General features: G+C 35.6%; 1 protein-coding gene across 1 annotated transcript; it reads right to left on the bottom strand.

Annotated features, from left to right (window-relative positions):
* Nucleotides 1–7,438: 7,438 nt before the first annotated feature.
* Nucleotides 7,439–24,454, bottom strand: LOC130010426 (uncharacterized). Its single transcript, XM_050552791.2, has 10 exons — nucleotides 23,934–24,454; nucleotides 21,005–21,075; nucleotides 19,426–19,571; nucleotides 18,698–18,802; nucleotides 17,824–17,922; nucleotides 15,282–15,426; nucleotides 14,085–14,215; nucleotides 12,262–12,398; nucleotides 8,481–8,652; nucleotides 7,439–7,701 (listed from the first exon to the last, which is right to left on the bottom strand). Exons 2-10 carry the CDS (start codon nucleotides 21,043–21,045, stop codon nucleotides 7,439–7,441), a joined length of 1,239 nt encoding a protein of 412 aa, XP_050408748.2. The 5' UTR covers nucleotides 21,046–21,075; nucleotides 23,934–24,454.
* Nucleotides 24,455–25,497: the final 1,043 nt, after the last annotated feature.

Genomic DNA, 25,497 nt, shown 5'->3' with positions numbered 1-25,497 from the left:
TAGCAAGTGTATAAATATTTTCTGTTCAGTCTGTACACAGTAACATATCTGAGAACCATATTATCATTTCTGCCCAAGGCTCCCTGTGATTTATAGTTAGCAGTGATACAAGGCAATCACCAATTTTCCATGCTCTTGGCCTGAAGAAATAAAATAATAAAAGTCAAGTTTTTATTATTATGCAAGTGGAAAAATACAATTCTTCATGGTATGATTTGAATAAATACAACTGATTTGAAGTTGGAATTATTATTTGTCTAAGATGACTGGGCATTTACAAATTGAAATAGCTACTCTTCATCAAGAAAATACATGAATATTTTTCCCAATTCACCTGGATTTTATTGTAGGTCTTTGTACGTGAAATAGCTTTATTTAACGTCCGCTTCCACCGAAGTGATATTGCAGAAAATTAACAAATTCGGATTCCCTTTTAAAGGAATTAGACTACACTATCGCTGGATTGTATTATATTCAAAATGGCGCCCAGAACACAAAACAAACATTGCAATTCAGGGCGGACTGGTGTCGAGGTTGTATCCTAAGAATGATTTTTTGAATATTTAATCAAACAGAAACACAATTATGCACATGCAGTTATGATATAATATTAAATTAGCTTACCTCAAATACCTCGAAATATACTGTTTGGTCAGTTTGTCCGCCCGCCATATTTCTATTAGTCACACATCCTTCGGCCAATTAAAATGGACGTATATTTTGTTTTAACCGAAACGAAAAATTTGCGTTATAAATACATTGTATTAAAAAATACCAAAATCACAAACCTGATATTCTTATTTTCTGAACAAACTTTTTTCACAACAATATCACTTTTTTCGATACTAATGCATAATAATACAGTTAACATTTGCAGTACCACAGGGTTTAATACCGCAAAATTACTTCAATAAATATTTCTTTCTTTGTTTTAAGAGTAATTCATTTTAATTGGTCATTTACAGGTAAGAATAAATTTCCAATTTCGATTAATGAACCAATTAAATTAAATAAAAAGATTAACTCGACTATTTCCACGCCCATTCAAACATTTTTTTAAAACGTAAATATAACACAATTGTTATTGTCTTTGATGTGTCAAATTTATTGGGGCGATATCAATCAGACACTTCCAAATGCAGACATTGTAATAACCTGTCTCTGTATATTGTCTTAGACAAGATGTGAAAATAAACAAAGAGTAGAATCAGAATAATCTTTTATTATATCTAATTAAATAAATAGTTTATATTTAGATAATAATTGACTAAAACTTTGATCTCTTATATCAGTATACTGTTATAAAGTACGTTGTTTTAAAAGAGCTATTAAATGCATCGCACGATACATACATTGCGATTTCTACTTAATGTTTGTAATAATTAATATATCCTTTTAGATAATTAGAAATATTAAAAAATAAATCAAGTGAATTACTCGACATTCAAATTCAGGAAGAGTGGTTTTACATATAGGCTAGGCCAGATCCCTAATCCAGTTCCCCAATCCCATTCAGATTTTCTCAATAAATAAAAAACATAATGTGATAAAGGAACATAATAAATGTTATCTTTAATGTCGACGTAATTAATTATATGGAAAAAAAAACCACATAAGATTTTATAAATGTACACAAGTTTGTGTTAAGACATTGAAAAGAACACAAACTTGTGTCATTGCAATGCAATACAACATAAACATGTGTTAAATATTTTTAACACAAGTTCTTGTGTTGAGATCCAACACAAGGGTTTTTTCAGTGTAAGAAAAACTATGTATTTTTATTACAAGATTCAAAACTTCTTGCATATTATATGGATTACTGTATAAAAATTAAAATATAACGTATTGTAAATATATTCCAAAATGATAAATAAATGAATTACCCCCCCCCCCCCCCAATACTTAATAAGAAAATTCCTCCTCTTCGTATGCCTCTCTATTTCAATAATTTAAAACTAATTCTATGTCCATTCATCTAAACCCAGCCGTGACTGGTACTTACAATATTAATTCATACCACACAAACAGGATATAGTTGAATTAACAACTAAAAAATCTTTCAAACACGCTTATTGACAAATATAATGGTTAAATTAACACTTGACAACAAATTCTTATTCATAAATGTATACATATATATACATATACATTCACACTTAAAACAACTATACCCCATTCTTATTCACAAACATACAGTTGAATTCACAATTAAATCGAAACAACTCTCGCACAAAAATACAGCAGAATTCACGCTTGATGCAACTCTCTCACAAACATACTCACAATTAAGTTGAATTCACAAACATATTATTCCCAAATAGTAGATAAACCAAATACAACATCAATAAAATATGATTTGGAGTTGATTCTGTGTCTGTTAAAATATAAGTTTCTGTTCATCGCCCATTCTGGTACATCAACGACTTCATCTTCAGAAAGATCATCAGCCCAATTAATAAAATCTTTTGTCAAGTTTTCTTTAGCATCGCTATCTAAACCTGTTGCCCGAGAAGATCCTACTTGGCTGATTTTAGTAGTGGCATTAAATTTAAAATCAGGAATCAAAGCCCAGCTAGGAATGTCTACGGCTCCTTCATACATAGGTTCTTCAGCCCAGTTGATGACAAATTTATGGTAGATTGGGTCAAATTCTCCAATATTGTCTCGGGCGAAAGAATAGATATGGCGGTCGTAATCTAATCCAGGTATCAATGCCCAGTCAGGGACATCTACGGGTCCATCATACACAGGTTCGTCAGCCCAGTTGATAACATATTGATTGTGAATTTGGCTGAAGTCATCAATATTTTCTGTGGTAGCCCAATGTCTTCTAGAACAATCAACTTTCTCATGTCGATTAAAATCAAATGCAGGTATTAAAGCCCAGTCAGGGACATCTACGGGGCCATCATGCACAGGTTCTTCGGCCCAGTTGATAACATATTGATGGTGAATTTGATTGAAGTCATCAATATTGTCTGTGGTAGAGTAATCATCTTTAGCATTTCGATCAAAATCTAATCCAGGTATCAATGCCCAATAAGGAATATTTGTTGGTTTTTCATATGAGATTTCGTCAGCCCAGTTGATCACTGAATAATGTTGGTTTTGGTTTAAATTCAGCTGACAAGTGTCGTCTAATTCTTCGTCCATATTCTTACTATCTCCATTGGATGATGCTGATGATAGAGATGATGATCTTGGAACTCTCATTTCACAAATCTTCTCGTATCCATGGTTGGATTTCTTAAAGTAAGTTACAACTGAAAAAGTGAAAACATTTTAAGAAATGAAAATAAGAAATTAAAAGACCAATAAATAATTGACCCTATATAATAAATAAATGTTCAAATCCACTACAAGTAAAGTACGTAAAACAAAGGTCTTCGTGCATGTATTGCACATCAAAATATTGCTTGGCAGTTGGAATCAAAAAGTAGGCGAAAACGCCGCCACCCCCTTCCCCATCCCCGTATTTCACACGTAAGTATAAATACAAAATACCGTATGTTCGTGTCAAGCGACAAGTTGACAACAAATAAATAAATAATTCTAACCATTTTATTTGTGTGATTTAATCAAATGCATGATTAGTAACGCGTTAGACTTACTAGAAGTTGACTAGTGTTGACTAGTAAAGTGTTAGACTTAATAAAAGTATTAACTGTAGAGTTGACCAAAAGAGTGTTAGACTTACTAGAAGTATTAACTGTAGAGTTGATCAAGTCTTCATCAGTTAATGTGACAAACATGTTATTATCATTATATATTATCTGGCGTAATACTTCACCATAGTCTAAACTACTATCACTATAGTCTGGTATTTCTCTGGAATAAATATAATACAAAATAAAAGTGGACGCAAGAGAAAGTAAAATACTCTTTATAGTTCAAACTTTTTTAATTTAAAAAAAAAGCAAAAACCGTATTCAAAACATATAACAGAGAAAATCAGTTGATCTATTTGTTTTTATCTGTTCTCAACTCAACTACAAAAATACTGAAAACTTATTTGAGATTTTAACGGTTTTTTTTCTTTCAATTCTTAGAATTCTTTACAAAATAATTAAATATACTTACAATACAGTCATAGTTGATGTTATACTTTCCTATCTGGAGTCACAAAAACGTAGAAAATTTAATTAATCACAGAATTATCACAGAGCGTCTTTCTCTTAGAAGATAAAATAGCTCAATGATAGAACAATAAGATGACGTTTTACCTATTGTGACGTCATAATTAAAAGACGTTAAAAATTTTGTTAAATTTCCCCAAAAAAGTAGTTACGTTCGCTTGACATTTGAAGCTTTTCCCCGAAATTTATTATTTTTTGTCGAAATTTTTACCCCCAAAAAGGATATTTCCTAACCGATTCATAGATTATTCTTTTTCCAATTTCAAAGATTCATTCTCGACCAAAACAGTTAACTTTTAAATACTAAACACTGACAAGTGAAACCTATTATAAGTTTGTCTGAGATACTGTTCATCAGAAAAGTTTATTTTGGGGCATAACAAGGAAAGGATTACGCATAATATTTGAACTAACATTGGAAATTCACAGTCAATCAGTACTTCAAAAATTGACGAAGCCTTACCAGAACAGGGAAAGCGTGCGCTGGAAGTTGACGACCGCAAAGGTTTGGACTGATCCTCCAGTGGAATGAGAGTTAAAGACAACACATGTGAAGTGATTAACCAAAGCAGCGCCAATAGTGCAGCCAATCAATATACTACTTCTAATTTTAAGGATCTATCCGTGGCCAACCAGACCATGTTATACATCTTGTAACAATAAATAGTGAACATGGGCTAGGGCAAGATCTGCACAGTTTTAAAAAATACAATTGCTGGACAGTCTGAAATCACCCTTTTTGGTGTATAGATAAGGGTAAACATTATTAAATTAACTATAAATATTTTGTATGTAGGTATAAAACATTAACTTTCTTGGTTGTATCCCAGAGATAACTAAAGGACTAATCACTAACCATATTACCATAGTATACTTATGTTTGGATTTAACTTCAAGAAATGCACATTATTATTAAGACGTTCACTAGGACGTTAAAGCCCATTTCATTTCATTATTATTAGGATAAAATGATGAACTCTGTATTCATTAAGTCGAACTTTGACACTATTATCTTTAAAAATATCGTGCACGGTAATATAATGCCATTGTAATCAAGTGACATTATCCATTGGCGTGCACGTAAAAGATCCCTTGACAGTTGGAATTCGATATAAGAGCAGGCCATAGTGCCGCTGTCCGGGCAAAATTTTCCTCATAGCACAATGTATGGCGTATGCCCGTCTTCATTAGCCCAGTTCGGAGCAAAACAGTAGGACGTTAAACCCCATTTCATTTGTGTAATTTGATGATTTATTTGGAAAACAAATTAAAACTATTTTATATTTCAATATTTTGCTCCTCCAAATACCGTTCAAAATTTTTAATCGAAAAAAAAGATAATCCAGCCCCCTGCCACGAGAATCTTTTTTGTCAGCCTGGAGGAGAATCCAGCTTTATCTTATATTTGTCGTTAGTCGCTGTCTATTTACCATAAATATCGAAGCCTAAGTAAATTACTGGATTACCTTCTGCCAACTTCTCTTTCCGACGTTTAGACATAAAAATAATGACACAAATTCAATTTACTAAGAGGATTCCCGCTTCTTTTTTGTGAACGTTAGGGTCAGTGGCGTAGCCAGGATGTTTGTAATGGGGGTGGATGGCTTGGATGCCGTACGCATCCTGCGCGAACAAACTGAAAGTGGGAGACAGGAGGTTCCTGTTACATGAACGTAACAGGGCTTTATACTGTCTTGCAGAAATACACGTAACATCACCTAAAATCAAATTTGAAAATCGACGACGTGGAGAACTGATCTGTATATAATAATTCAGCTTTGTGGTTTGATATATTATTGGCCTGGGACATGTGTGATCAAATCTTAAGATTTACAGATATACTCCGATATTTAAGTTCAATTTGTCAATTTGAAAAATTCGACGAGCTTTAGATATGTGTTTGAATAGCATGTAGTTCTTGGGGACCTTCAGTTTTGAGTGTTTTTTAAGAGATACAAATTATTTATATATTCTTTCGGCAGAAAACATTGAATTTAAGGTTGATGTTTTTATTTTCTTTGTTGGAGTTATAATACTTCTCTTCAGGTATAGTAAGCTTTTCAATTTTTAAAAAACAAAATTTGGATTTTTTACTTTTATTCGAATATTGTATAGGTATAGAGTGACCATTATTGATAGGTATATTAAGCTTTTCAATTTTTAAAAACAAAATAGAATACACTCTCGGGGCATTTGGATTTTTTATTTTTATTCGAATATTGTATAGGTATAGAGTGACCATTATTGATAGGTTTACTTTCATCTTGACTACAAAATAGAACAAAATCCAAAGACACGTTTTGTTTGTCTAATTGACACTATGGTCATACATACCGTCGATAACAAACTTTCATATCAGTCTGGACAACACATCCTTGAATTAGAGTCGTTAATAATTAATTACACCCACTCTATAATATGCTTCGGCATTTTAAAATATACTGCTATAAGACAAAGATCTGTAGAATAACGGTTAACAAGAACAATTCTGTCTGATCAGAAAACAGTTTCTAAGAATTCAATTTTCAAATTCTGTCCCACAGGAAATTGCTCCCAGCAATGACATCAAATAAAAGGAAATGGCTCAAATTATCAAAATTTTATCAGTGGGGGAGGGGGAGGGGAACCTCCTGTCTCCCACTTTCAGTGTGTTCGCGCAGGATGCGTACGGCATCCAAGCCATCCACCCCCATTACAAACATCCTGGCTACGCCACTGACCCTAACGTTCACAAAAAAATAATAAAATCAACAAGAATCATAACATGACATAAACTTGATGTCGACTTGTATGCAGCTGCTTTCCGGCCATAAAATGATCGGCGACCAACTATATAGACATGGCGATCTATGTTTTACTGGTGCGCTCAGTGTTAAACCAGTATTTTGTTGACATTCATTGTGGGGTGGGATTATAGATGGCGCCCTAGATTTGGACCCCCCTCCCCCACCAATTCACAGCTTCTAGATCTGCTACTGATTAATATACTCCCTAAACAACACAACAGTACTTCTTATTCCTTTCCCATAATCGACCAGAGTACGCGGACTTGTGTCTGATATAATTGGAGGTAAATAATTCAGTTACGCCCTGTAAGAGGAAGCCAGCTACCGATGGAAACCCTTAGTGGTAGTAGCAATGAATGTCGTGTTCTCGGCGATTGTAGGAAGGATGACATTTTGAACTTCTTTAAATGACTGCATATTTTGGCTCGAAATCACTTGAACGTTTAAGTTTTCCAGAAGTAGATATGAAACCACCAAGGAAATAACTGCATTGCTTTAATAATAAACAAACGGTTACATTAAGTAAGGGATGCTTTTGGGGGTCACCGCTGTCTGTTCCTTTTGAACATACGTACTTGTGTAAAAACAATAGGGATTCATGTCCCCGGGATATTTAGATAAAAGACACTCCTCCATTCCTTTAAATACTAATTCACAGATCTGTGATTTCTGTTCCTCGCTTCGCTCGCTACTCAGTGCTTCATAGAAAGTATTATAGGTAGGTGTTTTTAAATATTTCGTCATATCTCGAGCTAAACTTTCTCGATCATCGATACCTGTGAATAATAAGTAAAGAGAATAATAAACAAGATCTCTCACTGAGTAAGACATTGGTTCGCTAACTTTGAAGTCCTGTGTTCGACCCCGGTGTTGATCAAGAAAGTCCATTGTCAGTGATGCAGGACATAGGGCCTGGTAAGGTACAAAGCATAGTTGTTCGGATAGGAGGAAACCGAGAGCCCAAGTAAATATTGACGCGTACGTTAACGAAGTCTTGGCATTTAGAAATCGATGACCATCATCATTGGTCCAGTCAGAGGAGAACAGTAGGACGTTAAACCCATTTCGTTTCATTTCATTTCATTTAAAAAGATAATTGGATAATCTCATGAAGGGTATAGGGGAAGTGGGCTTACCACCCACCTCATCTTTAAAGAGATCGCTTCTATCAACAAATAGGTATGGTGGCTGATAATGGGCATGTGAAATCTCGCTCTTTTCATAACACGATAACACTATACGTAATCATAAGACCGATATTGTCTCTTTCATAGTTATGTCCCTTTTCTTGACAGCTTGCTTTTCTGTCAATTGTGTATTGGGGTAGCTTTTATTTCAAGAATATTATGAACAGAATCTTAGTGTTTACAAACCACGAGCCACCCCACCCCACCCGACTGCTAAGCTCCGCCAATAAATATCACATCCCCTCGCCCACAAGCATCTCCGCACAACGTCGAGACTGACAATGCCACTGAACAAAACCATACTGCTTCTTTAAGAGCATTGACTATACGCGATTTGAAAACCTCAAGAGAAAGATTAGTACATTTACCTTGCTCTAACTTTTGCTTCCATTCTGTGACATAAAAACAAGGAAGAGCATCCAGTCTAATTTCATGCAGTTTAAGACCCATATTGTGTAACTCTATGGAATCACGGATTGGTTCTTCTAGCTCACGCGGGCTTCTCGAGCAAAAAGCGTATGTACCTTGTTTTAACTCGGCCTATGAAACATAAGTTAAAAGAAATTATAGGTTTTACTCAAAGCAGACGAAAAATGCACCAATTGAAGCTAGATAATTTTCCTTTTTAATGCTATAGTTTCAATAAACCTTTTGATGCTAACAAAATCAGTCATTTTGAAACTGTTCTTTGAAGGGGTCAGAACCAAATTGGGCTAACCAACAATTTTGAAAAAAAACCAACCCTTTTTTATACCGTTAGAAAGCTCTCTCGGAGTCCTCTAATTAGTGTTATAGTGGCCTATCTAGTATGTGTATTCCCCCAGTTAATAATAGCCATTTCTAGTTTCCAGGCACTATTCAATATTCTCAGGAGAAAAGTGGTCTAACCCACAATTTTAGACAAAAGTCTGGACCAGACTGGTTTAAGACACAAATCTGATATGGCATCACCCACGAAACACAGTATGTGTTTTAAGGAAAAAACTGACCAGATTAGGTTAAACAAATAACAAAAATTGATCATGTCCAAAGTATGATTGGAGATGATGATAGCGCTCAGCCAAGCCCCCAACCCCTCCTGACCGTAATTATCGGAAATCGTTGAAAATCCCCAGACTTCTAATATCATGACTCTAAAGATACCTTTCATGATTTCTTGATATATTTAGACAACACACATTCTAACTACTGTACATTTAAGTCTCTTACTGTTCTCACAACCGCTAATAATTCGATAAGCACATACAAAGCCATCCTCGATATTCCCAGTGAACCCATTCCGTTCTATACCACTATACCCTGGGTTAATCCATGGGGTTTCCACGATTTCAAATTATCTGCCCTGGCCTTGTTTGTAGCTCTAGTCTACGAACAAATCAAAAAACAGTTTACAAACCTGTAGTTTCGCCTTCGTTTTTATAAAGGTAGATAACCATATTCATGTCCATTTACTAAACTATTTATGTAAATAATGTATATATTTCTAATTGATTTATATTTATTTGTATTATCAAAATCTGTAGTATATTTCCTTGATTTCAAATATGTATAACATCTATATGTTTGACTTTTTTTTATTATTATTACAATTAGTTCTTTGTGTGAAATGTTTCATTCTGTTGTGTTTATTATTATCGAACTTACATATGGCAATTTCATTCACAATAACGTAAAACTCCGCTAACCATCAAACGATTTCCAATAAAACTCTTGAAATTTCATAAACGTCCGGTCTTCAATAAATACGCATTTAGAATAATTTGGACTTCTCTCATTTAGGCCAACTCCTAACCTTGACCGATGACAGTTACTTCCCTTTGCCAACTTCCTTTTCAATTAACGATTTATAGGATTGGTCGGAAAAAATAGCACAGTCACCAAGGGCGGATAACTTGAAAACGTCCCGTCCCCCCCCCCACACCTAACATAGATTAACCCAGGGGTTAGTGGAGTAGAACGGAATGAAACCACTAGGGATACCGAGGATGATACAAAGCGGTTCCTACATCAATCGAGCAGACAACAAGCCGATGCGTTGCCAGTTAGTGATACCTTTACATCTTTGCCCTTTGCGCGCTCCATAGGTGTTTTTCAGGGATTCCAACAGTTCTATAGTAAGAAGGGGGTGTCTATATTTTCTATGACGGTGAAGTTCAAACTGGAAGTGGCCCAGTGGCCGCCCCATGTTTTATTTAGGGAATCCAATAGTTTTCTAGTAAGAATGGAATGTCTCTACTTTCCATTTGTACCTAATTTGCCATACTTTTATGATATATGGAAATAGATTAAAATCAGCTAAAAAACCGATTCATCCCCACATCTTAAAAATTATTAAGCTCTGAAGTAGACCCATGTGTGTTACCAAACCCTGAGAATATAAATCAAAACTGTTACATGTTAAACAAGCCTTTGTCATGCAGGATAAGCCTACATTTTGCAAGAGATGGGCAAAGAACAATCTAAAAAGCGACTTTTCTTACATTTAGGGACCATAATCTAGGATTTTATGCCATAATATCAAAAGAAACCAAGATCTTAGGGATATGAACATGTATTTTGTGCTTCATCAAAATCGGAAAAAACATTGTGACCTGTAGAGGGTCCACAAGGTCCTTGGTATTACATACTTCTACTCTATTTGCGTACGAGGAATGACCATACGTACAATCGAGGGCCATAATCCATGAAGTTACGGTCCGATACATGCAATATCGAAAGGAACCGAAATCTTTCGTCAAAATGGGATAAAATTGTGAGTGACCTTTTGAGTGTCCACAATCAAAATCGGATAAAAATTGTAACCTGTAGAGGGTCCACAAGGTCCTTGGTATAACATACTTCTACACTATTTGCGTCCGAGGAATGGCCATTCGTACAATCAGGGTCCATAATCTATGAGTTTACGGTCCGATAATGCAATATTGAAAGGAACCGAAATCTTTCGTCAAAATGGATAAAATTGTTACCTTTTGAGTGTCCACAAACAAAATCTGAACGGACGTCCGGACGGACAGGGGCAACGACAATATACGCCAGCGTGAAAACGTGGGCGTACAAAGTTTTTTTAAAACATACTACTGTTTCTACACTAAGACAGAGTCTCATTTTAGAATTTTTGTTTAATCAGTAAATAGAAGTCTTCAAGTAAAAATGTTTTCATTACAATTATTCATTTTTGTGCTTATGTTTTTGCGGGTTAGAGTCCCAAAAGTGGAAAATCCTTTAGAACCACAAAATCTCAGGAAAAAAATGTGAACTTAATAATACAGTGCACTCTGTCACATCCGACCTCTGATCACTCCGGTCCGGTACTCTGTGAAATCCGACGCCATTACGCATGTTAAATGAAATAAAAATTAATGTTATAAAATTTTGAATGCACAGAAAGGTTTATCATTTTTAAAGGGAATAACATTCTGGTGAATCGAATCTACACTATAATAATACTTCCGGTTTTCGAAGTTACAATATTTCCGGTTTTGAGAAAACTGGATATTCCGACACCCTGTGTCGATCCGTACGATGTCGGATTTGACAGAGTCCACTGTATACTTATGAATTAAGGCATGTCATGGCACGTGGGATGTCAAAGTATCACTAATCTTGGTGAATTACAGAATTTTTAATCATCGATAAACACTGAAGTCAAATATATCGAAAATGGTCAATGTGGGTTAGTCCTCTTCGGTGCTGACCCTTCATTTCCCGTCTAGGTATTGCACTGTTCTTTGCCATCTGCGATTCGGACAAACCTAGAATATCAATGTGTCTGTCTTATTAAAAAATGCTATCATCTTTTCCAAAGTTGAAATATACACTTGACGACAGTTAATACAGATATTGAGATCATGTTATACACACAGAGAAAAAATTATCATAACTACCGAATATTTATGAGCTCAAGAGAAATTTATTACGTAAATAAATTTATACGAAAGTGAATTAAAATTGTTGACGTAATCTGTCCTCCTTTGCATATCAGTGATAGCAGCACTTAACAGACCAACGGCGCAAGCAAAACATGAAACCCTCGCGTCATGAAAACCAGTTTTCTTAAACCAGCTATTGTATTTAGGGCAGTTTTAAAATCGCTGTATTCACTACGTGTACGTAACCTGTTATTAACTTTTTCACTGTTTCGACAATTACCTTTGTAATAATACTACGATCAAATAAATCTTTCCAACTTTTACCCGCAGCAATCCATCCATCCTGAAAAGCTACACAGTCTGGTTCTTCCGGAGAAGCATCTCTTCCCCCACCCGTTGCGAAGACACCCCAACCACCTATAATAAAATAAATATTTTTACAAGGCGTTGTCTCACTATTCAGGGGTACTGGGTTCTGTCCCGTTTGCAGCATAGTCGTCGGTCGAATGCGCAAAGCGAAACCGAAAGCTTACCTCATCCGACCCGTGTCACCATTCTTGCTACACTCCTTTGTTTGACTGGCGCCAATATTATTGGAACTCTCTAATCTTGGACTTCATGTTCTTTGGCATAAATATGGCTGCCCAATCAGATATATACCAGCAACACAAATATTTTCTTAATTACTTTTGCTATCAAGCAGGAAACAGTTTTCAAGCAAAGGTCTATATAAAAACTAAAAGATCAAATGACTTTCATTCTCTCAACCAACTCAGAGAAGTCCAGCCGGAAGACATTAAGGCATGGTCTTCTCACAATCTGAATGGCATCTGATTTGACATGAATGATTTTGCTCATTTATATTTCCCGATTTCTCCCATTAATTAGCTGTTTTTTTTAAATTACATCCAATGCCTTAAGACTTAGCTAATTATGGACAGTGGCCTTCCCAGCATATCCGGTAAATTTCCGTTACGATATCAATTTGAAAACATAAACAGATATATGTTTTTGACAACAAACAAAAGTAAATGACCAGTCTCTGCTAACTCATGGGTCATTTTAATATATAATATCTCCTATTTCCGTTGTATTACGTGATTTAAAACTTGTTTTCGAATTTGAAAACAATATTTAGGTCGAAGTTATAATATTGCTACACATTGTTGCCCAAGAAGTTTCTCGGGGTTTTCCGGCATGGTTTCCAATGTCAGAAGTGCAAAGCGGGAAGGAAGCTGACAAGGAACAGAATATAGTTGAATGAACAGTACGAAAATCGAGGTCCCGTGTGCACGAAAAAGAACCCCTGGCAGGTGGATTTCTACAGAACGACACTGTCCGGGCAAAATTGCACCAATCGCACACTGCATGGCGTGTATCCGTCTCTATTACGCCGGTCGTTGCAGACATGTGGGACTTTAAACATATTTTCAATTCCGGAATAAGAGTTAAGGCGAAGACTAAACTCTGATAATACTTAAAGCCATTTGCATTTTTCGGAAAATATAAGAATTTCCAAAAAAGTCGTCCGACTTGAATACAATTGGAGTTTTAAGTACTGAACCGTTTTTGGACCGATATTTACCGTCCAATAATCCTTTGATAGCAATTTAGGTATATTATAAATGTAGGAGATGACGAGCACACATGAAGTGGGATTTAATGACGCAGATGATAGAAAAGCAGACGACTTCTGAGCCCTTTTTGCATTAACTGGTATAAAAACATGCACAATCTGGGCAAAAGTAAAATAGTATTGAACTTTTAATCACCACGCCAAGGTCTCTTATGGAACAGCATAAAGTATAGTTTTGATATAGTTTATTTCATTAATTTTCATGTACCCAAAGTAGCGCGAGTAAACAGAGAAAGCCGAAGACACTACGCGATCCTTCTTATAACATACAGATATCGTTTCAACAGATTGGTGAAGAAAATGGTAGAATCTACTGAAGTTAGAAAGGAAGAGATGTGTCTTCTAATGAATGTAGAGTCATCCAATGTAAATGCTAATGGTTAAAGTTCAGTTAGGTGAAAGGTTACAGCACTGGGTGTTCTAACACCAAGAAGCGCGGTAAAACTTGACAAAAGAAAAATACTGACCTGGTTTCAATTCTTTGGTTCTGTTTTTCAGGAAGAGTACCCAATCTTCGGCTGCTTGTTTCGTTAAGGCGTCATTTTCGTCTTTATTTTGGGTGAAATAAGCATACACGTGGTCATGTACATACACCGGTCTAAAAATAAAAGATGAGATTATGTAGGATAGCGGCCATAGCTCCGACCAAAACAGATACGGTAGGTACAACCTAGATTGTAACCATGCAGTTACAACCTAGGTGTTTGTAGAACCATTCCACATACGGTACCTGTCACAGGTTAGATTGGGGTGGGACTATTCTAGATACGGTACCTGTTACAACCTAGATTGTTGTGGAACGATTCCAGATGCGGTACATGTTACAGCCTAGAATGTTGTGGAATCATTCTAGATACGGTACCTGTTACAACCTAGATTGTTGTGGAACCATTCCAGATGCGGTACATGTTACAGCCTAGAATGTTGTGGAATCATTCTAGATACGGTACCTGTTACAACCTAGATTGTTGTGGAACCATTCCAGATGCGGTACATGTTACAGCCTAGAATGTTGTGGAATCATTCTAGATACGGTACCTGTTACAACCTAGATTGTTGTGGAATCATTCCAGATACGATACTTGTTACAATCTAGAATGTTGTGGAATCATTCCAGATACGGTACCTGTTACAACCTAGATTGTAGTGGAATCATTCCAGATACGGTACTTGTTACAACCTAGATTTAATATACAGAGTTTAAAGCCATTTAGGATTAGAATATTGATGCCAACAAATATTTACAAAAGTTTCTAAAATATACAAAACAGAACAATCAGAGAGAGAGAGAGAGAGAGAGAGAGAGAGAAAGAGAGAGAGAGAGAGAGAGCATAATATTATGGTTCATATTAATTTCAATGATTGGTTTACGCATAGGTATCTTTGGCAGTAGTATGACCGGGAGACAACCCACCCGAGGTTGGACAGGCGACTCTACTCCTTATGATGAATGAGCCGTGAATAGAGATCACACCAAGTGACTGACTCAGCGCCAGGCCTTACGATCTAAAGCGCACGTGTTACCCCCCCCCCCACATGTTACCAATCATATATACAGGTATAATGACAACATAACACCGAATGTTGTGAATGAAAATGGGGTTTAATTCCTACTTTTCTGCACCGACACTTAATGTTATTTAATTGTATGGCAGCTGACTTACTTCGATAACCAATGTGATGCTGTAAAAGACAAGGCTAGATCTACAGAATTGGAAGGAAAACACTGCTTGAAAAAATTGGTTCCTGTAGATGTCACATAAACATTTTCATGATCCAGAAGATATGATCTGGGAATGGGTATAATACCTAGAAAACAAAGTAGAAATTTAATTCTATATAAATTTAATTTTATACAGATATGTAATCTTATTATAATTTAATCTAATTTTATACAAATCAAATCTAATTGTATACAGATCAAATCTTAATTTATACAAATCAAATCTAATTGTATACAAATTAAATCTTATACAAATCAAATCTAATTGTATACAAATTAAATCTTATTTTATACAAATGTAAAGATGTATTATGTAAAAGCTAACACTGTCTATTGAAGGTCTTTCTTAGACATTTATTAACATGACAAGCCTATCAACTTTCTAGGGCATCGGATGGCCGAGGTTTAAATGGATTTAAACATCCGCGAGATTTAAACTTTCAACGGTAAAACGGACAATCGAGGGTAAGTTTCGGTTTTCAAGTATGGTTGCTACGATAACGAACGATCACCACCGATATATCTTCAAACAGTCATAACTTCGCTCAGAAGAAAGTAATTTAAATGACATTTTTAATATATTCCTTTTTCATTATCCATTTTTGAACTATTATAGCAAGAACTTCCAGCTCTTTATCTAAATTTTACATAATGTACCTTTAAAATGTCATAGTAAGTGCAGGAGGGCTGTTACACACATAAACAAACACACTTAAGGCCAAGACATATACATTACAAATACAGTAAGTTATAAATAAGAAAGGTATATATAAAATCAAATGAATGGGTCCAGGGCCAACCTTAAGAATCGATGGCGCTGTACAGTAATGCAGGTTTCAATCAAAACGAAAACCGAATCAGAAGGGGAAGGCAATCAACAATATTACCCAAACGTTGTATTATTCTAGCACGAAATAGCCCATAGAAGTAAACGGTTAATAACTACCCAACTTAGAGAAATGATTCAAGTCAAAAGAAATAAAGGACGCCAGACAGTAATCGATAGGGTTCAAGTCATAACAAGCCAACAGTGAGGCTGATGTCCCCCGGCCGAAATCCCAAAACAGATAGATGACACAGTTATGACACAATTAATTGCACAGTTATCGTTTTGAAAAGTATCGAGCAATCAAACTGATTATCAACTATACACTAAGTTTCATCACTCTCCATCAGTTAGAATCAAAGTTACCTTGTCCCAAAGTTTTGACCAATGAAATTGCTTAGCTCTGCTTAGATTTAGCGGGAAATGTTAATCATTGAACTCAGTCAAGACATTCACCTAATGAACACTCGTAGCTCAATTAAAAGTAGCGTTGTTATGTCCCAAAGTCTTGACCAATCAAATTGCTTATCGCTACTTAGTCTAAGTAGAAAATTCTCTTTATCGAACTTAGTCAATGAAATTATATAATGAATCTATACTCGCAGTTTCGGCATTCTCACCCAATTGGAACCAAAGTTATCGTGTTCCAAAGCCTCAGTCAATCAAATTGCTTATCTCTGCTTAGCCTTTATGGAAAATGCGCATGACCGAACTCTGTCAAGGCATTCACCTAATAGACAACTACACCAAGTTTAAACCCTAAATTAGAAGGAGTGTTATTGTGTTCCAAAGTCTCGACCAATCAGATTGAAGTCTCTACTTTGCCGAAGCAGAAAATGCTCATCATCGAACTTTGTAAAGGTATTGATGTAATGAAACTATACACGAATTTTCACCAATATTACTTAATTAGAATCAAAGTTGTCGAGCTCCAAAGTCTCAACCAGTTAATTGGTTATCGCTCTGCTTACCCAGAGCTCAAAATGCTCATTATCGAACTTATTCATGTGATGAAACTATACACCAAATTACATCACTCTCACTTAACTATAAACAAAGTTATCGTGTCCCGAACCACCAACCAATCAAATTGCTTATCTCTGCTTACCGTATGCAGAAAATGCTCATCTTCATACTTCATCAAGGCATTCACCTAATGAACGCCTACACCAAGTTTGAACATTCTACCTCAGTTTGAAGGAGGGTTATTGTGTTCCAAAGGTTTGATCAATCAAATTCCTTATCGCTCTGCTTACTCTGAGCAGAAAATGCGCATTAGTTTCATCACAATCACTTAAAAAGAACCAAAAAGTTATCGTGACCTAAAGGATCAACCTATCAAATGCTTACCTCTGTAGAAAATGTTCATCTTCGAACTTCATCAAGGCATTTGCCTAATAAACACTTACACCAAGTTTGTGCATTCTAAATATTTGAAGGAGAGAAGGACAGACCGACAGATGGACAGACAGACAGACAGACAGACCCATAGTCCCTTGCTATCTTCGAATTGCGGGAGACTATAGGCATTAAAAAATATGTAAGCGCATAAAATACAAAACTCAAACCATATGTCCTTAGCGGTTTTCAGATTTAGAATCCAATCGGTTTGTTTCCTAAAGAACCTGAAATCTGAATATATATAGATTTTACAAACCCTGGATTCTTTTAAATAATGAATTGAAATCACTCTCTGGCAAATCTTCATACATTACATGAATCTCTTTGTTTTTTCCACACTTTGATCGAATAACACCTGAAATTGACATGTACATAGATGTATTATAATACACAGTGTGAAGACAAAGATATCGGTATTACTTCATTAACACATTCAGTAGAGGTTGCCTTAATATTTAGATCTAACCTTCAGTAGAGGGGGATCACGTGGCTAAGTGGGTAAGACGCTGGCTTGCTAGCCTGGAGGTCCGGTGTTCGATCCCTGCATTGGCCGAGAAAGTTCATCATGATTTTCTCGGACAGGGACAGCCGTCTAGTCATTCAGATGATACGAAAAACCGAGGTCTCGTGTATACATTAGAACGCACGTAAAAGATCCCTTGGCAGTTGGAATTCGATATAAGAGTAGGCGATAGTGCAGTTGCCCGGGCAAAATTTCCCTCATAGCACACTGTATGGCGTATGCCCGTCTTCATTAGCCCAGCATAGGAGCAGAACAGTAGGACGTTAAACCCCATTTCATTTCATTTCACTTCAGTAGAGACGGCTTGATCTTAACGATTCAGATTGTGTTTAGCGTTCGTCACATTGATAAGTTACATTTGTAAAGCCAACGTGTATTTATGGTATTTGTATTTAATTGCGATTTAGAATCAAAAGTAGTTTATTTTGCTGCCATAGAGAGGAACGATTACTCGGTTACCAGATGTCTCAGTAACTAGCTTCGATCCAGATGTTTTCAACATGTCTTCCCCTTGTCATTGATGCATGATGAAAGGTCTGTCATGGAAAAGCGTCTAGTCGTTAGGATGGGATGAAAAACCCATTTCATTTTACAACAATATACTTACTAATTATGTCAGTCATTAGTTCCATTGAAATCGAGCCATCCGCGGCACCATATTCGGCTACAGTAAATGGTTCATTTTCTGGATGAGTTTTGGTAACCAGATTTTCTGAAATATTTTGTAGAATGGAAGTATTAGCAAAACTTTATAGATTAATAATAAAAGTAAAACAAATATTGATAGCTACGTGAACGATTGAACGCGTAATCTGCCACGTACATGACGTAGATTTCAGTAGTTGTCGCCATTTGTCTGTTAAGATAGCTTATATACAAATCATCGCACTAGTTGTTAAGGATGCAATATGTGAAAGCGAAATCTACATATTTCAGGTCTTTATTTTGGCTTTAAATGTTATATCGACTATTATGCAGTGATTTATTTACATGACAATTGACATAAACGGGTGACCGAGCCGCGAAAATTAAACGTTTAACGATAAAATGAGCAATTGCGACTTAGTCTCAAAACCAAGTACCATTGCTACGATAATAAACGGTCTACACTAGATCTTGTTAAACCTTATAACGCAAATAAATTAATTTGAATGGAATTTTCTGTATATTCAATTTTCATGATCTATTTTTGAACTATTATAAATGCTAGCTTTTTTTTCCCGGGGTATGGGTTTTTCAATATTATCGCCTTCAAATAAACATTTGATATTCATGATATTGTGCTCTCTGAGAATTATTAGCCCACTTTGATTTTAAAAACAATCGCTAACTAACCAACTATTTTGAGTATCTTGTCTTTAGAGTTATCACAAAACGCTTTGTTTCTTCTCTGAACGTCGCCGTATGATGTTCCCTGTCCACCTGGATTCATCACATTGTAGGACGACCATCTGGACATCAATTTCAAGGGAGTCCCCAATCTACGTAAAAAAGTTAATCCAATTAAATCTTCTACGTGTACATGCATTCTTGGACTAAGTGCGAGGATCGGTTCAAATATAGATGCCGTACCCAGTCCAAATCAACTGTAGGTGTCGTAATACAAAAACATAATATGGAACACAATTACTATTTTAATTAAAGCGACGTTTCATTGAGGTTTCTCTCAACGTTTTCAAGCAAATGATGATGAAAATAATGTACAGAAGGTTTATATACAAAAACAAGTAACAACTAATTAATCATATTCAATAGGTAAACCATTTAATATATTAAGATTATGATTAAAAACTAATTAAAACTGAGTAAGACGTTGACTCGCTAACCTGAAGGTCCCGTGATCGATCCCTGCGTTCATCGGGATTTTCCGGAGTGCCCCCCCCCCCACCGCCTTGTCAGTGGTGCAGCAAAGAGGGTCTGGCAAGGGACAACCTATAGTCATTCGAATTGGACTAAAAACCGAGGTCCCGTGCATTTAAGAGATCATTCACAAAAATTAGTCTTAGGTTACTAGGTTAAAAATGCCCTGTGTGTACCATACTTCATTTTGACAGTTTTCAATACGGTCATGTAACATTGCTTTTTTATTTAAACAATATTTTTATTCATTAAATCTGAATTTGGATTGGGGAACAGGCTATGCCTATGTGTAACCCCTCTCTCTGAGTTAGATACATGTACACATTATAAATATTTACATACACACGTACATAAATATAGAGCATATATGATACATCATGGATAATATAGTGACTTAGATGATTATACAGAGTGCAGAGCTTGGAATGACTTAAGAGTTGTTTATGGAGATTTAAATCTTTTTGATAAGAAAATTAATTGTTGGACTTTTTGGAAAATAAGTGTGTTTATCTCTGGACTAAGTTTTGTTGACCCATACAACAGATAACTGACTGTTTTATGTTTATGTTGAAGGTTATGGATTGTCCGTTTTCTTGCATCTGAATATAAGTGGCATACGAGTAAATAGTGTTCGGTATCTTCGAATTTGTGACCACAGAGGCAAGCAGGGTTATCACCGACATGTCTGAGGAATTTATGGCCTTGTAGGTTCGAGCAGCATAATCTTAGTTTACAGTGGATTATTTGTAATTTTCTTATCCCTGTATAGTAATATGATGGCACGGTGGTATCTAATTTATTTAGTGAATTTCCAAAGATAGCAGGGGATCGGGGGTTTCTAATTTCAACGTTAAGTTTGTTCAATTCTCGTATACTGGAAGGGATGAAGGACCCGGAGAAAATTTCGGTTCTGCATCTGGTTTCCTTTAGTTTATCTTTGTAACATTGCTTAACCTTGAACCCTCTCCGATACATAAGTGGAATGAGAGATAAGCATACCCGGACATTAAAATCATAAATTTCATAGTGCTACATTCTATTCATAATTATTTACCTGAACAAACCGACACATCTACATACCGACATCATCATCATTTCTTAACTGAACACCAGAAATCTATTCTTCTGAAATATAAAAGATAGTAGATCCCGAATTATTTTTAAGTCCCTATTATATTAACATACAAAGACGCCTGTTGATTTCAGGTCCATTTGGTACTCTCAATGTTGTTGTTGTTTATTGCAAATTTAACGTCCAATACATAATATTATGGACATGTTGATTCAATTAAGATTATTTACATATGAAGGAGTAATAAAAAAAAAGGGTAAAGGAGTAAAAACATAAAAAAAAGTTCTTGTATATAAAAAAAAGTCACAGCGGAAATCACGGTGTTAAAATTCACCGATGAGGATCAAAATGTAGATATGTATAAGATATACTTTTGAAATTTATACGTTTTAGTAATTGTATGTATAATTTATGTATAATTTATATAAGCTTCTGCTTGTTTTCAAATCTGTCGTACTGGAAATAAAATATTGTTTAAAGCTAACTTCGTTGTCGTGCGAAGAGAGGGTTGGCCATCTTCTTCCTTCGTCACAATCTGTTAATAGTTGTCAAAACTTGTCTTATAGGAGTATATGTCCGGGTATGCTTGTTGTCACACATTTTTCTCCATTCTGCACACCTCGACAGCCCCAAGTACACTATTTGAGCGTCTTACTTTTAAAGTGACAATTTCATATTTTTAAGTTATATTTTTAAAATGTATTAAAATAAAGCCCTAAAATAGATGGTATCTATAAACAGTCCTACCTTGTTAAAGAATAATACTATTAATCCTATAATTCACTATTGCCAGTTGAGAAATTGGCAAAAATATCATTTTCAACTTCAAATACAAACGTTTGAAGATAGCTATTCCACGGTGGGGAATAGGAAAACAAGGGAGGTAATTGGGAAGTAATTTTATTATTTCCGGTGTGAAGATTTTTAAGTGTGAGAAAGATAACCTATGATCATATAATAGTGAGTTGACAACCTATTGAGCAAAAGACATAGAAATAATTATGTTTTGACTTTCTTAGAAAATATGAAATTGTAACTTTAGCAACGCAATATAGCTTTCCATTAGAAAACATTTATTTATCTAATAGAGGATTTATCGCAAAATATTACATTTCCCACGGCTTAATCCACTGCATTAAATATATACCCAGATTTATCATTTAACATTTGAGAGAACACAATCAAATGTTCAAACTCTAGTAGTATGTGCATTATCTCCCGGTTTCGATTCCATAGGATTAAAAACAGACCCGCCAATTACATTTCGCGAATCAATCACGACGTCATCCGACAATAAAAAAGGCTTGTAAATAAAATCGCCAAACTTCAATGTTTTAAGTATTAATATATAACATTAACATCCTATACTGTCTAATAAAGATAGCTAAATAAGTTATTTTTCCCTATTAAACTAAAGTCAGAAACAATTCCCGTCATCCAAAACCTGGGCAAAACAAAACCCCTTAGTTATGATTCTTATAACATAAAAGCTGGTAATGACACATAGTAATATACCCCCTTAACGACCCTAGAAAATTAAATTCTGAAATAAAATTGCCTAAACTATGCATGTTATTCATTTAAAATATACATTATGTAAGATTTAGATAAAGAGCTGACCGTTCTTGCTATAATAATTTGAAAATAGATAATGAAAAAGGAATATATTAAAAATTTCAAATTAGTTTATTCTATGCCAAGTTATAGGCGTTTGACGTTTTGACAAAAAGTAGCATGACCGCAGTGTTCAAATCTACTTAAAATCGGAGCAATACAATGGCCCAGGGAGTTGATTATGGGCTTGCTATTTAACGAGTGTTTAAATAATCCGTCTTCATTAGCCCAGTTTAGGAGCAGAACAGTAGGACGTGTAACCCCATTCCATTTCATTTCATTTCGTTTCGTTTAAATAATAATTTATATAACACGCCAGAAGAAAGACATGCGATAGGCAGTTTAGCTTTTACATAATGCATCTTCAAAGAAAAGTTTACAGACAATTTAAAAAAAAATATATCATCCATAAGTTATTCGTGCCTTGCAAATGTTCCCATTGTCGATTAAAGAATTATGGGCGTAAGCTTCGTTGTCTGAAATCCTTCTGGAGATAAACCGCATATTTGTAAAACGAGTCCTTGACGTCATAATATATACCACAATACTTACGCCTTGCGAGGTTGAATAGTTCTTTTTAAAAAAAAAACCCAGGTCAATGGACAGATGCGTTCGTAAAAGTACAATAATAAAACAGGTCAATGAACAGAGGTGCTCGTAAAAGTAGTGTTAGATGTTTTACCTGGGTACACTTCCACCAATGCTCCAAAGGGTTTTTTTCTATTTATTTGGGGGGATCAATTATTCACATAACAATTGACCCTTTTCCCCGAAGCCTAAATATTCTAAAATCATTGCTATACTGTTATTTCCCCCATGGAACATAAATCGTTGGCAAAAATTCGTTTCTTAGGAACGCTGTCGACTGTACCTTCCAAAGTCTCCAAGTGCAAGGCTAATTCGGTAACATGATCAACCTCCGCTGTTATTTTTGTTTGGCAATATAAATTAAACATTCAGAGCATTTTTTTTTTTTGAAGAACGTGGATACTGATACAATAAGGATCAAATGTGAAATCCAACTGATCTTTACTGTAGTATTACTGGGTCGTCAGTTATTAAACTAGGATTTCGTCTTTGACTGCTAACCTTGTGCATTTCCCCGTGACCCCCCCCCCCCAAAAAAAAAGGACTGCTGCAGTTAAACAATGGGACATTATTCTTCGGATCCGGGTATTTTAGTGAAATATTGTAATAAAGCACCCCTCCCCTCCCATCACATACAAAAACAAACAAATCCTCCCCCCCCCAAAAAAAAAAACAAAACAAAAAATCCAAACAATCAGAATTTACTTACCTTCGTCGTGTAAGGTGAGGGTGGCCACGATTGACAAAAACGCGCGCTATTGTGTTGAGATGACTACCAAAACAGTGTAGGCTATGTATATATATATTCGAGGTCATGGTCATTGGTTATAATGTCATCGCTGGGAGGTAGTTTTATTTCATTTGTTAGTTATTATCGAAATATATATAGATAACAATTACTTTCTTCATCCTAATGTTTATGAATTTCAGGTGCACACTTTCGGGAAACCTCGAAAGTTGGAAAAAATGCCCACAATTTAAACTTCATGTTCCTGCGCTACCTCTAACCCTTGTATCAAATTCGAGTTGTTAAGGATTCTTTTACGTGCACACTAATGTGTACACGGGACCTAGGTTTTCTGTCCCATCCGAACGACCATATGTTGTCCCTGGAACCACGCCGGAGAATCCAGATGAACTTTGCTGCCAACACCGGGATCGAACAAAGGACCTACAGGTTAGCGAGCCATCATCTCTTACTCACCGAGCTATTGTGGCTCCCGATTTGTAGAAAGTACGTGTTTCCTTTTAAAGCCCCTGTCGAAATTTAGAGAGAGAGAGAGAGAGAGGGAGAGAGAGAGAGAGAGAGAGAGAGTTTAACGTCCACTCGACACAAAATAGGTCATTTCGGGACTAACATATCATTTAATTTTATTTCAATAATTCGCTTGCGCGTAGGGGTCTTTAGCAGTGGGAGGAAACCGGAGGACCCAGAGAAAACCCACGAGGTTGGACAGGCGACCCTACTCTGTCGAAATTATACTTCGGATTAACCGTAACACTACTACCATGATTGGTCATACAAGGGGGCGGTGCCACGCCCCGTTTTTTGTCTGTAAATTCTCTACAGGTCGCAAGTATTAACAGATTTTGTTCGAATCATTTCAACAACAGGATTATACCAATTTATCAACGGCAGAGCTATGCCCAGTTTTTTTTTAGCTTAAAGTCTTGGGGCAACACCGAAAAATCCTAAGATGAGTCACACCAAGATCAATTGAAAATAGATGAGTCAAAGAAATGATGACCAGGAGAAAGGTCTGTGACAAAGTATCTGAATTTACTGACCCCCAGCTGGTTTTGATACCCCATAATGATCTATGTACAACCTGGTGGCCAGCTAATCTAAACAACTCCAAATATGATAACGACTTTGTGTTGTAAGGGGCAAAATGGTTGTAATATAGGAGCTTTTCCGCGTGACGTACTTCCGGTGTATATTTTCAGCCTGGCCTTTTTCGTCACGTATGTTAACATGGTAAATTCTAAGGAAAACTGGGTTTTTAGTCTTTTTCTTTTAATAGAAAACGCATTCTTGAATGCCACTCTTGTTGTAAGACGCGTGTAGCATTCGTAATAAATTACCGATTTTAAATCATGTCTAAATTATTTTTTTTCGTTTTATTGACGATATACTGAGTTGTAGCAGACGATATATTCCAAGCTCGCACACGATCCAGTTGACCGCTGTAGGCAAAAGCATAAACAAAGATGCATTGCTGCATGAAGCCGATTTATATGTTTTGTGTTAATTTTACTGCAAACAATTAATA

This window comes from Patella vulgata, chromosome 6 (genome assembly GCF_932274485.2).
Source record: "Patella vulgata chromosome 6, xgPatVulg1.2, whole genome shotgun sequence".
NCBI lineage: Eukaryota > Metazoa > Mollusca > Gastropoda > Patellidae > Patella > Patella vulgata.
Note: the sequence above shows the minus strand (reverse complement) of the source record. Positions and strands in the feature narration are given on the sequence as shown.